Source organism: Cebus imitator, unplaced genomic scaffold (genome assembly GCF_001604975.1).
Source record: "Cebus imitator isolate Cc_AM_T3 unplaced genomic scaffold, Cebus_imitator-1.0 Scaffold713, whole genome shotgun sequence".
Lineage (NCBI taxonomy): Eukaryota > Metazoa > Chordata > Mammalia > Primates > Cebidae > Cebus > Cebus imitator.
Genome location: NW_016108028.1, coordinates 394,505 through 413,508, shown reverse-complemented (window position 1 = coordinate 413,508; position 19,004 = coordinate 394,505). Strand labels below are relative to the sequence as shown.

Genomic DNA, 19,004 nt, shown 5'->3' with positions numbered 1-19,004 from the left:
ACACTGACTATCAGGTTCAGGGTAGTTATGAGCCTCCCTCGACAGTTCAACTTTGACTTGTGAAGGTTGGAGTAACACCAGCGTAAGAAATTAGTCTAGAAAATTATCTCTAAAAATAAAGGAAAGCAAGAATTGTCCTGGGCAGGAGGGGGAAATAGAAAGAAAAAGAAACAATAACACCTGGGACTTACACAACAGGTTGTTTTGCAAAAGCACTATTTCATCTTGTCTTATAAAAATTGCTATAAGCAAGATCGATTTCCATTTTATGGGAGAGAAACCAGAGGCTCCCAGAGGTTGAGTGATTTGCTTGAGGTTAAGGCCATATAGATGAGGAACAAAACCAAGGTTCAAACTGGACATCAAGTTCAGGCTCTGTTCACTACAAACTGGCAGCCTATACATATATTCCCCCAAGGCAGTCTCCCAACTTCCTATCCTGTTTTCTCATTTCCACTGAATGCTCGTTCACTCCTCAAAAGGTCCCCTCCAAGATGTTGCTCTGGCTCAGTTGTCATTATCTACAATTTTCCTGACTTTCTATCTAAAAAGTCTTCTGCTCAGTCTACTGATACTTCAGAATAAAACCATGTACCCAGTCTTCTACACAAGGCCTTATCTAACCATCTTGTCCAGCTCAAGCAGTTCCACCTCTATAGCACATCTCATACCACCACCATGGGTTGATTCTCATGTACCACATCTTCCTTCTGTCCTCTACCGGACTGTATGTAGGCTTATTGAGGAAAGCAACTGTGCCTGATACATCTTTGTTTGCCCCACACATAGAAGAGTGTCTTGGTGCTTACTAAACATTTGCCTAATCAATATTTCATGTGATAAAAATTGCCAGAGTAGTTCTAAATTCTCTCATAATTTAGCCCTCTCTTCATATTCTTCAGCTATCAAGATTCCTAAGTACAAGTTGGGAATATCTTTGATCTTGAGATTAAATATATATTTATATATAAGATATATAAGTATTTATATATTTTGTATTTATATAAACATTAAATATAAAAAATGTTATATAGTATATATAAAATAATATATACATATATTAAATATATAAATACATATTATATATATATTTTTAATCTCAAGATCAAAGATACTCCCAACTTGGACATAGTAATCTTGATAGCTGAAGAATATGAAGAGAGCGCTAAATTATGAGACAACTTAAAACTATTCTGGCAATTTTTATCACATGAAATATTGATTAGGCAAATGTTTAGCAAGCACCAATATATATTAAATATATATGTATATAAATTTAAGAAGTTTTCCTCCTTTGCCAATATAGGGTTTGATGTAATCATTTATTTGTTTTCTCAGGTCCCACCTTCACTTGCAATTGACCTCTTCTGGGAACTTCTTCAGAGGGACAGGATTACCCCACCTTGACCTTTGTGTATCTGTTCTTAGGTGCTTCTTCACTTCAGTTGCTTTGCAGGAAGTGTCTAGAGGAATACGGTGGGCAAAGAAGTTGCTCTGCTGACCTGGATAAAGGGGTTTTGAAATGTGGAATTCTTGAGTTCTGAAAGGGACTTTAGAGAATACCAGTGTCATTAATGACAAAGGCACTGAGGCCCAGGACAACCACAATTATAAAGGCCAGTGCCAGAACCCAGATTTCCTAACTCTGGTGCTCTTTCCCTTCATCAGTTTGACTCTGGCCTGTTAGCTGGTGTATACATATACATGTCAGGCAAAATGCTGCTGGAAGTAGAATTTGTCCAGTATCAGGTCAGCTTCAGAGACTTGATCTGATTTCATGTTGTGGTTTACAAAAGTCCAATATCATGTATAGGTAGTATGGCATGAACATCTTTAGGATAATGGAAATATTACTGGTGTTTAGCCAGTATTCCATTTTTCATTGTGTTCTCTATTGTTGCTTTCTCACTCCCCCATGAGGTACAAAGAAAGTAGAACTATCCAAAACTAATCTCCTCTGATATTTAACATGAATGATTTATGTACCTCAAAGCAGCAGTCAAGGAGGAAAGGGATGGTCCAAAGACTTACAATCAATTGGTTCATATTGGACTGATAATCTCTTTAAATGGCTTTATGCTAGTTTGACCTCATTTGTAAAATATTTATGAGAAAGTCCTCATTTAAAATGAGTTATTTACTGTGTATGCACTAAACAGTAAGGTATTTTCCAATGTCTAAAGTGGTAGCTTTTCACAGAGCCTTCTTAGATCCCTAAGACGGCTTTTCCTTGGTATTTCTGGGTCTTTCTGACATCAGCGGAGAACTGGAAAGACATACTGTCAGGCCTCCATGTGGAAGCCTGGACCCAGAAAGTCTGAAGACCAGCCTGCCTCAGCTGATCATTCCCCACCCCACAACCCTCACCTACATAATACCCCTGCCCCCTCCCCAAAAGATCTGCCCCAACCTATAAAACCAACTCCTATCCCACTGCCCTTCACTGACGCCCTTTTCAGCCTCAGCCCACTTGCACCCGGGGGAATAAACAGCCATGTTGCTCACACAAAGCCTGTATGGGGGATCTCTTCATTCAAAGTGCGTGTTTTAACACACACCCAGTTGCTGTTTCTGTTACTCATGGCTCCTTTCTCTAAAACTGCCTTCCACAATACTCTAGACCAGGAGTGGATGCAACTTAAGCTGGGACAGTCACATTATCATCTGAAAGTCTAGAGTTGGATAGCAAAAGATGACAAAGTTTCTTAAATGCACTTCTCATGGCAGCTAAGCCACATGGCCAGGATTCAAAGCCTTTAGAGCTAGCCCATGACTTTAGCTACCTCACTATGCTGTTTCACAAACCTTGCTCCTATGTAACAACTATATTCTCAGTGTATGGCAGAGAGGTCTAACACCAACAAAAGATACTAACAGTTGCTTCCTGTCAATATGCCTAATTCAGTAATTCTTTTCATTTACTAACAGTTGTTAGCTATATTTCTAATCTAAGTAATTTCTGTATTCTACAGCAGATACTTTGTCAGCAATACTAAGGGAAGAAACAATGTTAACTGTTTCTTTAATAATGCTGATCTACTTTTTGTTGAATTTGTATTTTATTTCAAGTGGCAAAGAAATCATCTCTGATTTTTATTAATATTAAACCAAACACTACTACACATTTAGCCTCACACTGCTCCAGGACCCAAGGGTTTCACAGACCATTTGCCTTACCTGTTTTTTTCCCTCTCCTCCTTCCAGAATACCCTTTTAAAAGACTACATGAATAAATATACGAACTGTAAAATTCAACTTTAGTCTCTTGGGAAATGTTTTATTTACTGCTATACAATCTAGGTGGGTGGATATATTCATATATGTATATATTGATAGATCAACAGACATAAATATGTATTTAAATTTAGGGATAAGTATAGTGAGAGTACAACAGCCCCATTCTTAGTTAAAAAAGAAAAACAGAAGAGCAAGCCACTGCCACCACAGGTACCAGTACTTACATTTGTCAGGCTGACCAAAGAGTGGCCTGTGTGTTGGCATTCAAAAGACATGGCAGCATAGCTCCCGTCAACTCTCCACTGAGTTTTAAGTTCAGAGTACTTTCAGTCCTTGTCTTGTTCATCTATTATTGAAGGGTTTCTAGGAAGGTTTAGCAGTGCTTCAATTCTCTTAGCATCATCCTCAGGTTGATTTTTCTGTATGCTACTTTCAATTTGCTTAGGGAGGCGTGCAGTAATTTGTAATCTGGCTTTCCTGTAATCAAATAAAAAGGATAAATCAAATACTGCTCAATTTCTTTAGTTCTTACGAATTTAAAACAAAAAGGACAGCATTTGTCTTTTTCTCCGTGCTTTGGTATAACAACTTCAGAGCAAACACTGCTCCCTGCAGTTCAAACACAGTAACTTCATTCTTTTGCCTAACCTCACAAGCCAATTATGACTTCTACATTACTATAATGGATACTGTTGTGGTGACAGTTCTGATCCATAAAATATTCCTAGTATACTGGGTCTTAGAATTCTTATAGGAGTGATGTGTGGGAGCTGACACACTTTGTGCTAAGGTGTGAAGGCTTGAAGTCTCGCTGTCCTCTTCCTCCCAGGGCTGGGGGACTGTAAATACCCTGCAACTCTTAAACTCTGTGACCAGATCTTGTAGGAACTGGAGAAATGATATAACAATGGTAATTCTAGGTAGAGAAAAGTCAGATAGGACAACATTATAGATTTATATTTATGAAGAGTTAAAATCTAATTTCCAAATAATAGATCAGTTCTGTTTCTAAATCAAGTATTAGTGTCTGTCTTCAGTGATTATTGGGGTTGCCTAAAGTTTCTTCTCACTCTTCACAAACAGATTTGGTCATTTGTTCTGTATCTCTATCGTTAGTTTTCTACATTTTCTGCTCACTAAGGCATTTTTTTTTTTTTACTCTCAATTTGTTTGATTTTCCTGTATTATTTTCAAGCAAAGAAGTAGGCACATACAAGAAGTAGGCACTTAAACATTTGCTGAATTAACTCTCCTTAGAAATATTACACACACACACATATAAACACATACATATATGCCATACAATTTTGACACTTTCATTCTGCCAAAGTATCCTTTCCTTACTATGATTTGTTTTTATCCATTCTTTTTAAAATCGATACTAATAATTGTACATATTTATGGAGTACAAAGGAATATTTTCATAAATACACAATGCGTAATAATCAAATCAGGGTAATTAGCATATATGTCATGTGTCACCTCAAACATTGATCATTTCTTAGTGTTGGAACCATTCTAACAACCTCTCTTCTAGCTACTTGAAAATGCACAATAAATTATTATTAATTATCGTCATCCTACAGTGCCACAGACACTAGAACTTAGGCCTCTGTTCTAGTTGTAATTTTGTGCCCATTAATCAATCTCTTAAATTCCCTCTCCTTAGACTCCTCCCTTTTCCCTCCCCAACCTCCACTAACCATAATTCTGCTCTTTACTTCTATGAGCCCATTTTTTTTTAGCTCCACATGAGTGAGAGAACATGCAGTATTTATCTTTCCGTGGATGACTTATTTTACATAACAATGCTCTCCAGTCTTATCCATGTTCCCACAAATGACAGGATCTCATTCTTTTTTATGGCTGAATAGTATTCTATGGTACATATATATCACATTTCCTTTATCCATTCATCTGCTGATGGACAATGACATTGACTCCATTCCTTGGCTATTACGAATAGTGCCACGATAAGGGTGGGGTGCAGATAAGTCTTTGATATTCTGGTTTCTTTTTCTTTGGATAAATACCCACTAGGGAGACTGTTGGATCATATAGTAGTTCTGTTTTCAGTTTTCTGAGGAACTGCCATGCTGTTTCTATAATGGCTGTATTAATTTGCATTCCTATCAAAAGTATGTGAGTTCCCTTTTCTTTCTGCATCCTCGCAAAAACTTATTTTACCTTTTTTAAAAGAGACATTCTAATTGGGATAAACATCACCCCAATTTTGCATTTATGTTGAATACTTTTTCATACACTTTTTAGCCACTTGTATGTACTTTTTGAGAAATACAAGTTTCCCCTCAAGCTGCTCCCCACCTCTTTTTTAAAAAAGAGACAGGGTCACAGTGGCTCATTCCTGTAATCCCAGCACTTTGGGAGGCCAAGGTGAGTGGATCACGTGAGTTCTAGAGTTTGAAACCAAACTGCCTGGCCAACCTGGTGAAACCCCAAATCTACTAAAAATACAAAAATTAGCTGGGTGTGGTGGTGTGTGCCTGTAGTTCCAGCTACTCAGGAGGCTGAGGCAGGAGAATGGCTTGAACTCAGGAGGTGGAGGTTGCAGTGAGCCAAGATCGCACCACTGCCCTTAAGCATAGGCAGTAAGAGTGAAACTCCACCTCAAAAAAAAAAAAGAAAAAAAGACAGGGTCTCACTTTCTTGCCCATGCTGGAGTGCGCTGATGCAATCATAGCTCACTGCTGCCTCAAATTCCTGGACTCTAGGGATCCTCCAGCCTCAGCCTCCCAAGTAACTGGGGCTATAGGTATGTACTACTGTGCCCCGCTAATTTTCTTTTGTCTCATTCTGTCACCCAGGCTGGAGTGCAATGGTACCATCTTGGCTCATTGCAACCTCCACCTCCCAGGCTCAAGCAATCCTCCTACCTCAGCCTCCCAAGCAGTTGGGATTACAGGTGTGTACCATCACACCCACCTAATTTTTGTATTTTTAGTAGAGATGGGGTTTCACCATGTTGGCCAGGCAGGTCTCAAACTCCTGACCTAAAGTGATCTGACTGCCTTGGCCATCTAAAGGGCTGGGATTACAAATGTGAGCCAATGACCTTTATTTCTTTTTCTTGCCCAACTGCTCTGGCTAGGATTTCTAATACTCCGTTGAATAAGACTGGTAAGAGTGGGCATTCCTATTTCAATCCAGTTCTTTGAAGGAAAAGCTTCCAACTTTTCCCTGCTCAGTATATTCGCTGTGAGTTTGTCATACATGGCCTTTATTGTACTGAGAAATAGTCCTTCTATCCCTAACTTTCTGAAAGTTTTTATCATGAAGGGGTGTTGAATTTTACCAAATGATTTTTTCTGCATTTACTGAGATGATCATATGGTTTTTGTCCTCCCTTCTGTTTATATGATATACCACATTTATTGATTTGTGTATGTTGTACCATCCTTGCATCCCTAGGATAAGTCACACATGTTCATGATGTATAATCTTTTTGATGTATTCTTGGATTTGGTTTCCTAGTATTTTGTTAAGAACTGTTTTGTAGAATATATTGGCCTGTAGGTTATTTATTTATTTATTTATTTAATGTGCCCTTGTCTGGTTTTGGTATCAGGGTAATGATGGCCTTGTAGAATGAGTTTGGAAGAATTCTCTCATCTTCATTATGTTCAATAGTTTGATAATTGGTCTTAATTCTCCTTTAACTGTTTGGCAGAATTTAGCAATGGAGCCATGTGGTCTTGGACTTTACTTTGTTGAGAGACTTTTTATCACAAGTTCAATCTTGTTACTTGTGATTGGTCTGTTCAGGTTTTCTATCACTTCTTGGCTCAATCTTGATAGATTATATGGGCTCAAGAATGTATCCATTTCCTGTAGCTTTTCCAATTTCTTGGCATATAGTTGTTTTATAGTACTCTGTAATGATACTAACTATGTCCATGGTATCAGTTGTAGTGTCTCCTTTTTTGTTTTTTACCTTATTTATTTGGGTCTTTTTTCTAACTAGTAGTTTGTTGATTTTGTTTATTTTCAAGAAACCAACTTTTCATTAGTTGTTCTTTTGTATTTTTTTTAAGTCTCTATTTTATTCAGCTCTTCTCTGATCTTTTTATTTATTTCCTTCTATTTATTTTAGGTTTGGTTTGTTCTTGTTTCTCAAGTTCTTTGAGGTGCAGTATTAGGTTGTTTATTTGAAATATTTCTACTTGTTGATGGAGGCATTTATTGCTGTAAACTTCCCTCTTAGTGCTGCTTTTGCTGTATCTCATATATTTTGGTATGTTGTGTTTCTATTTTCATTTGTTTCAAGAAGTTTTTAAATTTCCTTCTTAATTATTTCATTGACCCACTGGTTGTTCTGGAGCATGTTATTTAATTTCTGTGTATATGCACAGTTTCCAAAGTCCTTCCTGTTACTTATTTCTAGTTTTATTCTGTTGTGGTCTGAAAAAATACTTGACATTATTCTGACCTTTAAAATTTTTGATACTTGTACATTCCAAGATAAGAAAAAAGGCCAGGCGCAGTGGCTCATGCCTGTAATCCCAGCACTTTGGGAAGCCAAGGCAGGTGGATCAGGAGATCAAGAGATTGTCAAGAGATTGAGATCATCCTGGTCAACATGGTGAAACCCTGTCTCTAATAAAAAAACAAAAATTAGCCAAGTGTGGTGGTGTGCCACCACAGTCCCAGCTATTCAGGAGACCGAGGCAGAAGAATCGCTAGAGCCTGCAAGACGGAGGTTGCAGTAAGCTGAGATCACACCACTGCACTCAAGCAACAGAGCAAGACTACATCTCAAAAAAAAAAAAAGGAAAAGAAAAAGAAAAATGTGTATTTTGCAGCTGTTAGATGTGATGTTCTATAAATGTTTGTTAGGTCCATTTGATCTATGGTACACTTTAAGTCTGATGTTTCTTTGTTGATTTTGTCTAGATGATCTGTCCAGTGCTGGGAGTATGGTGTTGAAGTTCCCAGCTATTATATTAGGGTTTTTCTCTCCCTTTAGCTCTAATATTATTTGTTTATATATATGGATGCTCTGGTGTTGGGTGTATATATATTTATAGTTATTTCCTATTGCTGAATTGATCTCTTTATCACTATATAATGAACTTGTCTCTTTTTATATTTTATTTAAAGCCAATTTTATCTGGCATTAGTATAGCTATTCCCCCTCATTTATGATTTCCATTTGCATGAACATCCTTTTCTATCCCTTTACTTTCAGCCTACCTGTACCATTACAGGTGAAGTGAGTTTCTTGTAGTCAGAATATATAATTGAGTCTGTAAATTTTTTTAAATTCATTCAGCCAGTTTAAATCTTTAACTGGGGAATTTAAAGTGTTTACATTTGACGTTGTTATTGATAGGTGTGGATTTACTCCTGTCATTTTGTTAATTGTCTCCTGGTTGTTTTGTATAACCTTTGTTTCTTTCTTCCCCTACTATTTATTTTCATGGTTGACGGATTTTTGTAATTATAAGGTTTGATTCCTTTCTCACTCCTATTTGTGTATCTGCTCTACAAGTGTGTTTTACTCTTTCATGTATTTCCATAATGGTAGCTACCGTACTTTTGCATTCCGATGTAGGAGTTCTTTGAGCATTTCTTATAAGACAGTCTAATGGTGATAAATTCCCTCAGTGTTTGCCTGTCTTGGGAAGACTATTTCTCCTTCATTTTGGAAGAATAGCATTGCTAGGTGTAATATTCTTGGTAGGAGTTTGTTTTTTTTCTTTCAGCACTCTGAATGTATCATCTCATTCTATCCTGACCTGTAAGGTTCCTGTTGGCAAATCTGCTGTTAACCTGATGGGGGGGGGGGTAAATGGTGGCACCAGGTCGGCCGGTCTTCAGGGGGTGCACATGGCAGCTCACTCACTAGAATTGGCAGGGTTGCCTGTGGTGGAAACTCCAGGTGAATGACCTTAGAATAGCCTTTGCCAGCAATTCTTAAGCTTTACCATCTCAAAATCACTGATCTCTAAATCACTGACAAACTTCTGCAGTTTTTTTCATTCACTTTTTAAAAATTATTTACTTATTTATTTATTTGTTTGTTTGTTTGTTTTTGAGACAGAGTCTTGCTCTGTGGCCCAGACTGGAGTTCAGTGGCACGATCTCAGCACACTGCAACCTCTGCCTCCTGGGTTCAAGCAATCCTCCTGCCTGAGCCACCTGAGTAGCTGGGATTACAGGTGCATGCCACCACACCTGGCTAATTTTTGTATTCTTAGTAGAGGTGGGGTTTCATCATGTTGGTCAGGCTGGTCTCAAACTCCTGACCTCAAGTGATCTGCTTATCTTGGCATCCCAAAAAGCTGAGATTACAGGTGTGAGCACTGCACCCACCCCTACTTTTTAAATTGAAATAGTTATGTGTTCATATTTTTCCAAATGCTAATTCTTTCATAACATCCTGTATCAATGTCAAATAGCCAATATACATTCCTTACCTTTCTAACCTCTTTCTCAACGCTTCCTTTTCAAAAAATAAAAAAGAAGTCCGGCACCTAGGGAATGCTTTCATCCTTTTAATTTTCTATAATGTCAAATTATATCAGCAGAATTTTAAGTGCACCCTAGAACCTAGATAACTGCGTGTCCCACCTACCTTTTACTACAAAAAGGAAGGAATAAAACAAACACTGAACAAGGTGGTATAATTCTGTTCCTTAGAACAGCTAAAAAAAACCTCAGGGCTTGAAGTTAAGGAAAGTATCTAAGATCACAGAACAAACTGATAGTTTAGCTCGATTTAGGTCTAGCTTTCAAGGTTTCATTGAAACCTTGAAATCCAAAATCAATGCTTTTTTCTCATATAGCACCTAAGTCCTTGGATAATGGACCTACAGCTCTTAAGAATTTCCATGTGTGTATGGTTAACAGAAACGTAAGGTTTCAACTAAAAACACTAGAAAATGATGATTTCTCATCTATCCAATTATAATACCGAACAGCAACAGCAACAGCAGCACCAGCCAGTGCTGTCTTAGGTACCCAGGAAGCTGAGCTAGTGAGAATCATTTGTACTCAGGAGCACTAGATGGCAGCCTGTTACGTTGATCTTACATATAGAATCTGTGCAAAGTTGCTATCAGTCCGATTGCCCTACCCCACAAATTGCATCCCAGGAAATGACTAGATGCAAGAGGTAAAAGTTTTCATGCTCCTCAGTGGCTTCAGTGCATGAACAGCTACTGTCCACCTAATTCCTCTGTGTCTACAGCAAGAAAAAGAATCTTTGTGGAGACTTAACATGCTGTGTGTTACTTACGTATGTGTGTATAAAAAAGAATGTCACTTGTTTCTTTTGTGAGACAGAGTCTTGCGCTATGGCCTAGCCTGGAGTGCAGGGGCACAATCACAGCTCACTGAAACCTCTGCTTTCGGGGTTCAAGTGATTCTCCTGCCTCAGCCTCTCCAAGTAGCTGGGACTACAGGTGTGTGCCACCACGCCCAGGTAACTTTTTTATTTTTAGTCGAGATGGTGTTTCACCATGTTGTCCAGGCTGGTCTCGAAATCCTGCTCTCAGGTGATCCACCTGTCTCAGCCTCCCAAATTGCTGGGATTACAGAAGTGAGCCACCCCACCCAGCAAAGGATGTACTTTTTAAATATGCCAAGTAAACCTCACTCCTTGATGAATATTCTCTTTAGGTAACTTCCTATGCAGTCAAGAACATAGGAAAAGAAAAAACACGCAAGCAAATAAGATTTACAACATTTTAACTTAAAAAGAACATATACAAAGAAAGATCTTCATTAAATTAAAACTAAAATTAATGTCTTTCATTTTTCCATTCTCTTTAAATAGATTAAAATACATGTATAGTACGAGTTGTATCAGTAAAAATAAACTCTTCTTGAATTGAGTAGCAGTTTAAAGTACATGAGTTTAACAGGGCACCACTATATAAGGCCTGGGGATAAGACAGCCAAGATTCCCTGGGCTTAACATGTTCCTTACCACTCTTCCAGTTTTTGATCATGGAGTGCCTTTCGGTCCTTCTGTTTTCTCTCCTGAACAGTCTCACCAGAGTACTTCTGAATTATCATCATCAGGCTTCCTATAGGAGTGCTGAGAAGAAAAGAGAGGAAAAGCTCAGGAAAAAAGAGTCATTAGACCTTACAACTTGTGAGATTCTCTGCTAAGACGTGAGCAACACCAGAGCCACTTGTTCACTATCAGGTATAGGAACATTTGAGAATTAAAGTGTCCTTGTCAAATTAAAAAAAAAAAATAAGGTAATCTCTTCCCTGGACTGAACAACAGAGAAAAACAATCATTACAGCCTTCTAAAGTTGGCTGATATATAACAAAACAACAGATCTAGAAACTGGCTGTTTTCATGAGAAATGAGAAATAAATCAAAACAAAGAGGGAAAAAAATATATATTTATGACAAGTTCTAATAAGTAGCCCCACACCAAAGATGAAATGAAATTTCTAGTTCAGAATGGCCCCAGCTCCTCTAGGAGACAAGAAATGTAGAGGGCATTTTTGGTTGAGAAAGGGATGCTATACTGGCTTTTGGGGATGGGATCACCAAAATATCCTAAAGTTCAAGAGTCTGGCATAACTGTCTCACCCAGAATGCCAATAGCAACCCATTGAGAAACTGATTTAGTTAATAATTATTATAGTGATAAAGAGTTTGGTTCTTGTGTTCTCGGATTAGGAGTATTTGACCTTCACCTACCTTAAATTTCCTCCATCTATAATTTAACCTCATGTTAAAAACTATTTTTGCTAAGTGGAAGCAACCTAAATGTCCACTGACAAATGGTTAATGTGATATACACATACAATGGAATATTATGCAGCCTTAAAAAAGAGGGCAGGCCAGGTGTAGTGGCTCATGCCTGTAATCCCAGCACTTTGGGAGGCCAAGGCAGGCAGATCACCTGACGTCAGGAGTTCGAGACCAGCCTGGCCAACATGGAGAAATCCCGTCTCTATTAACAAATACAAAAATTAGCTGGGTGTGGTGGTTGGTAATCCCAGCTACTTAGGAGGCTGAGTCTGGAGAATCACTTGAATTCAGGAGATGGAGGTTGTAGTGAGCTGAGATTGTGCCACTACACTCTAGCCTGGTGACACAGCGAGACTCGGTCTCAAAAAAAAAAAGTGGCAATCCTGTCACATGCTGCAACATAGATAAACCTCAAGGATATTATTATGCTAAGCAAAATAAGCTAGTCACAAAAAGATAAATACTGTATGATTCCTCATATGAAGTATCTAAAGTAGTCAAAATCATAGAAACAGAAAGTAAAAACATGTTTGCTGAGGGCTGGGGGGTGTGGGGAGGGGAAATTAGTTTTTTTAATGGATATAGTTTCATTTTGCAAGATGAAAATGTTCTACAGATGTCATGCACAATGTGAATATACTTAGTGTTACTGAACTATACATTTAAAAATGGTTAAGATGGTGAATGTTATGCTATTTGTTTATAACCATAATAAAAAATATTTTTGTTGCTAACTTCTACAACTTTTCCCTTCAAACCAAACTGGTATATTAACACTACAACAAAAGTAATGGCAACAGTAGATTATGACATGCGATTTTATTTAAATTTTTTAAGAAGTCGTTAAATCTATAGCATCATCTTCTCCTTAAAAGGAAGTAGACAAAGGGGTGAACAGGTGAGGGAGGAAGGGAGAACTCTTCTAGTCAGATAGCAACTAATAAAAACAGAAGGACTGACACAACTAGCTCATAAACATTTTACCACCACTTTTCTAGTAACCAACAGATTACAGCATGGATTGTCAATGTATCACTAAAAACACATGATGAAAAGATAGCTGGAGAGCAGAATATTCAGTTTCACCCTCCAGATTACTAATTAATCACATTAGGAAAAAGATATCTTTGCAGTGGAGACACCAAACAGATAACACCAGAACCAAGTGCAGTAGGCAGAATTCTAAAGTGGTCCCCCCAAATTTCCTGCCTAATCCCAACCATGAATATGGTATTATGCCCATGATTATATTATCTTACATGGAAAAACTGATTTTAGAAGTGAAATTAAGGTTGCTAATTAGTTGAATCTGAGGTAATGAACAAGGAGACAGAGATCTGAGTGAACACTTAAAAGCAGCATTTTCCCTGGCCGGTGGCAGAGTGGAAGCTGAAGATTCAAAGTATTTGGAGTCGTCAATGTGCTGCAACTGGTTTAAATATGAAGCGGCCTTGGGACAAGAAATGTGGGTGGCCTCCAGGAACAGAGAATAGTCTGGCTGACAGGCAGCAAGAAAACAGGAACCTCAGACCTCCAGGAACAAGGAACTAAATTCTTTTTATTTTGAAATGGAGTCTCACTCTGTCACCCAGGCTGGAGTGCAGTGGTATGATCCTAGCTCACTACAACCTCTGTCTCCTGGGTTCAAGGAATTCTCCCGCCTTAGCCTCCTGAGTATCTGGGATCACAGGCTCCTGCCACCATGCCTGCCTAATTTTTGTATTTTTAGTAGAGACAGGGTTTCACCATGTTGGCCAGGCTGGTCTTGAACTCCTGACCTCAAGTGATCCATTCGCTTTGGCCTCTCAAAGTCCTGGGATTATAAGTGTGAGCCACTGTGCCCGGCCACAAGGAACAAAATTCTGTCAAGAACATGAGCTTGGAAACAGATTCTTCCCCAGAGCCTCTAGGTAAGAGTCCAGCCCGGCCAAGACCTTGACTTTGGCTTTGTAAAACCTTGGGCAGAGAAACCTAGCCAGACTTCGGATCTACAGAACTACAAGGGTGTTGCTTTATATGCAATACATGCTCAGTTTGTGGTAATTTGTTACACAGCAGTAGAAAACCAATATATCAAGTAATTCAAGTTAATATTACTTATAATAGGTAACAGAATTATCTCCTGATGTGATATGCTGAGGCTACAACTTCACCTATGTTGTACGTATTCCTGACAAAAACACATTAAACATAAATCTAATCATGATGGGATAATCAAACAAAATGGAGAAACATTGTGGGCATTAGTATGATAATTGAGGAATTTTGAATATAGGCCCTTAGATAGTTGCTTATTCATTTTCCTTTCACTATGCGCTATGTTTACTGTGACAACTGCATTACAATTTCATGGAAGAGTATTCTTCATCCTGGAAAATACATGCTGATATATATGGGGGTAAAATGTCACGAGTTCTCAATCGGTTTAGCCAAGAAGCAAAAGGAAAGAAAACGAAATATATTCACATCCCACACATACACAGAGATATGGAAAACATCAGCAAGGTGCTAACAATTGGTGAATCCAGGTGAAGGGTACATGGGGTTTCAATGTATTAATTGATTCAATTTTTCTGCAGGTTTGAAATTGTTCAAAGTAAAAAGTTGGGGAATAACATTTTAAAAAAAATGTATTAAGCAAAAAAACCTAAATCTCACCAAAAATTTTTATAGAATATGCTTGTTGGCTGGGTGTGGTGGCGCACGCCTGTAATTCCAGCACTTTGGGAGGCTAAGGCGGGTGGATATGAGGTCAGGAGTTCAAGACCAGCCTGGCCAACATGGTAAAACCCTGTCTCTACTAAAAACACAAAAGGAAGGAAGGGAGGGAGGGAGGGAGGGAGTGAGCGAGGGAGGGAGGATGGGCTTGTTAAGGAAGGAGATGCTTGTTAACTATTTGTTGGTTTTTCCCTGCTCCCATAAATACCTCTGTTCAAACTATAGCTTCAGGTGTTAGCAATATTTAAACAGTTTTACCCAGTAAAAAGGAATTTTGAATAAGGGCCCTATCTTAGATAGGTGTACTGAATCACTGTTATTTATTGTGATAACTTTTAAGTAAAATGTGTTAATTTTTAAGTAAAATAAACTATAGTATAAATAAAAACTGTAAACAAGATAAACTATTGGGGTAGAATTAGAACTGGACAGTCAAAACTACTGCCAATACAAGACTAGGGATCTTTTATCGATTCTAAGGACTAAATTTTCTTTGAAAATAAGTGAGACTTTTTAATAGGCAAGGCATTAATGAAAGTTGTGCCAATTTAAAATCAAACCATGTTAATGCTTACCCCAGCAAGGCTCCAAGTATACCACCAGCCACCAGGCCACGCAGGCCTAAGTTTATTCTAAAAAGACTTCCTGAGACAGCTATTTAAAAACAAGAAAGGCAGTATTAAATCATCTTTAAATACTAGAATTCTATTTTAAAATTTTCCTTCTATAAAAAGGGCACAAATCCCTAAGTGAGCTTTCTGAACCCAATGTTAAAATATTATAACAGCTGATATTTCCTGAATCTAAAATGCCAACACAGGTAGCTTCCCATCTACTCTGCAGATTCAAAGGAAGAAACATCCCTTCTACAAAAATAAATCTCCAATCTGTTCTATGGATCCAATCATTCTGCTTCACTTTTGCCCATCTCTCCTTAAAAATTTGAAAACATTTTCCCCCTTCTCTTTCACTTCTTCTTTCTTCAAGGAAAATTTAAAAAAGCAAAAAATCCTTCACTAGCCCTTCCAGTTTATGCCTTTCCCTAGACTCACCGTCTGTACTGCTATATAGCACTACTTAGGCAGAGCGACAAGCAAGCAGCATTTGGCCTACAGTACTGGTGACCAGAGCACAGAGAGACTTCTTTCCTTTCTGCTGCGACTGTGCATCAATCATGCTCATTCATTTTCTTTTCACTACACACAATGCAACTAATGCCATCTAAGGTGGTAACACTGTTTAAAGAATAACACTTGAGGCCAGGCACACTGGCTTACAACTGTAACCCCAACACTTTCGGAGGCTAAGATGGACAGATCACTTGAGGTCAGGAGTTCTAAATCAGCCTTGCCAACATGGCGAAACCCTGTCTCTACTAAAAATGCAAAAATTAGCCAGGTGTGGTGGTACAGGCCTATAATCCCAGCTACTCAGGAGGCTAAGGCACGAGAATTGTTCGAACCCCGGAGGTGGAGGCTGCAGTGAGCAGATATAATACCCTTGCACTCTAGCCTCAGCAAAAGAATAAGATTCTGTCTCAAAAAACAAAAGAAATAACATTTGAGATTTACATTTTTAAGTACTACATATTCATTTTTTTAAATTTCAAAACAAGAACCAAAATAATCTTTGATCCTATTACCTAGAGTAATGAGTTAGTCCTTTTTTCTAATCCTCCAATCAAAATTTAAAAAAAGAAAAAACTGGGGCCATGCTGTACATACTAAAATTTTCACAGAACATATTATTAAATTCTGTATCACTAAGTTTTCTTCCACATGGTTCCATTGCATGGAGGTACCACAAATTTTTGTCTAATATGTAGGTTTTCTCTTTATAAATACTTTAAATAAAGGTGTGATGATAATCCCTCCACAAATCATCTTTTTGTACAACTGTTGCCTTAGAATGAACTCACAGAAATGGAATTTCTGGGTCAAACAGTATAAACGTTTTTAAAGCTTTTGACTTAAATTACTAAACTGCTATTCAAAAAGGATGCATAAACTTATTTTCCAAATAAAAGTATGCAAGTAATCTAGACTTTTGCATTCTCTTAGTTTATTTTTTCCAATTTGATAGGACAGAAGTAGTATGTAATTTTAAGTTGCATTTCTCTGATTAGTAGAGAAAAGCAGTTGTTTTTCCTTAGGTTTACAAGTTATTTGTGGTACCTCTATGAATTACAAATTCATGTCCTTTGTCAAAGCTTCAGTTGAGCTATCCTTTCTTTTTGATGTATTAGGGCTTTTATCCATTACCTGCACATAATATTATTTTGGAGTTGTTTACATTTAATGTCTTCTATAGTATTTATGACATAGATAAGTTTACAACTTTTATGTGGCCAAAACTGTGTTTCCTATATATTTCCTAATTTTTATACTTAAAAATATATTGAGTTGATAAACATGAGTTTGAACTGTGCAGATTTACTTATACATGATTTTTTTTTCCTTTCTTTAAGACCAAGAGTCTCATTCTGTTGCCCAGGCTGGGGTGCAATGCCATGATCTTGCCTCACTGTAACCTCCGCCTCTCAGGTTCAAGCTATTCTCCCACCTCAGTCTCCCAAGTAGCTGGGACTACAGGTGCGCGCCACTACACTTGGCTAATTTTTTCTATTTTTTAGTAGAGATGGGGTTTTACCATGTTGGCCAGGCTGGTCTTAAACGCTTGACCTCAAGTGATCTGTCCACCTTGGCTTCCCAATGTGCTGAGATTACAGGCATGAGCCACCATGCCCAACCACATGATTTTTTTTTTCAATAAATATATTGAAAAATGTTTTGGAGATGTGCAGTAATTTCAAAAAACTCACAAACGGTCTAGTCTAAAAATATCAAAAAAGTTAAAAAAATATGTCTTTAAGTGCATGAAATACATGTAGATACCAATCTATGTGTGAATCAACTGTTTATGTTATTGTTAAGGCTTCTGGAGAACAGTAGGCTATTAGCAGTTAGGTTTTTAGGGAGTCAAAAGTTATACATGGATTTTTCAACTGCACAAGGCAGAAGTCAGCGTTGCTGTGTTCAAAGCTGTTTTCAGTGTTGTTCAAAGGTCAATTGTGTATATGTACACATTTATGTAGATTCCCACCCAGAAATCAGAGACATATGTACATATATATTTTCCCTAATCTTTCGTGAATGTTTTACGTAAGCACCATAATAAATGTTAACTAATATTGTTGTTCTGAATAGTTATAATTTCTTTCCAAATAGTTAATAATTGTTCCAGCCCATGAAGGGTCTATTCTTTCCCCAAAAATCTGAAATATCACCTTTACTTATTTGTGTGTGCTTGGTTTTGTTCGTTTTGTTCCTGATCTTTGAATTCCACTCCACAGATGTACCAATACCTCACTGTCCTTTTTATTGCAACTTTATACACATTTTAATTTTACACTTGCAAGGCCCCTCATTATTTTTCTCTGAAATATCTTTGCTATGCTCATATAATCAGCATTTTAGATATAATTTAGACATTGTATCAAGTTTTTTTTAAAAAGTCTGTAATTTTTATTTGAATTGCTTTCAATTTATAAAGTAGAATAATACTGTTAACTATCAACTATTCCTCCATTTCTATTATTTATACTTTAATGACTAGCAACAGTTTTTCAAGTCATCTTTTAAAATATTATCTACAAACACAAACAATTCTGTTTCCTCCTATCTAAAAGCACTGTCTTCTTCCCCTTCTGTATTAATGTATTTTTAACAGTTTTATTGAGGTATAATTTACATAGCCCAAAATTCACTTAAATGTAAAATTCACTAATTTTTAGTAAAAAAAATTTAGTTATGCAACCATCACTAAAATCCAATTTAAAAATGATTCCATCATTACAGAAAGATCCCCCATGCCCATTTGTGGTTACTCCTGGTTCCTAGTCTCACCTCAGGTAATCACTACTTTTTAACTCAACAGATTTGCTTATTCTGGACATTTCATATGAATAGAATTATATATTATGAAGTTTTTTGTGTCTAGCTTCTTTCACTTAACAATGTTTTTGAAGTTTGTAGCATGTGTGCAGCATGTAACAATTTCTTTTTACTGATGAAAATATCCAACTGAATGGATGACACAGAATTGCTGAGTTGCACAGTAAATTATGCTTAACCTTTTTTTATTTTTATTTTTTTTGTGATGGAGTCTCACTCTGTGGCCCAGGCTGGAGTATATAGTGGCGTGATCTCGGCTCACTGCAACCTATGTCTCCTGGGTTCAAGCGATTCTGCTGTTTCAGCCTCCCAAGTAGCTGGGATTACAGACGTTTACCAATACACCCAGCTAATTTTT

At 37.4% G+C, this 19,004-nt stretch overlaps 2 protein-coding genes across 4 annotated transcripts in view; one reads left to right on the top strand and one right to left on the bottom strand.

Annotated features, from left to right (window-relative positions):
• The window catches only part of CD80 (CD80 molecule), a 30,416-nt gene extending 27,861 nt beyond the window's left edge, over window positions 1-2,555 (top strand). The window contains exon 7 of the mRNA XM_017518908.2: window positions 1,339-2,555. The gene's annotated coding sequence lies outside the window, so the exon portion shown is untranslated. The remainder of the gene's footprint in view (window positions 1-1,338) is intronic.
• Window positions 204-19,004, bottom strand: part of TIMMDC1 (translocase of inner mitochondrial membrane domain containing 1) — a 30,888-nt gene continuing 12,087 nt past the window's right edge. Inside the window, exons 5-8 of one of the 3 annotated variants that reach the window (XR_005198400.1) lie at window positions 15,269-15,347; window positions 11,189-11,299; window positions 3,462-3,714; window positions 204-1,502 (exon numbers count right to left, since the gene is read on the bottom strand). Coding sequence is in view for 1 of the 3 variants with exons in the window: in XM_017518911.2 (XP_017374400.1) it covers window positions 3,564-3,714; window positions 11,189-11,299; window positions 15,269-15,347 (341 nt within the window). In the remaining 2 variants the exon portion in view is untranslated. Of the gene's footprint in view, window positions 1,503-3,080; window positions 3,715-11,188; window positions 11,300-15,268; window positions 15,348-19,004 lie in introns of those variants that run through there. The other 2 variants (XR_001821863.2, XM_017518911.2) reach the window with 2 other exon arrangements.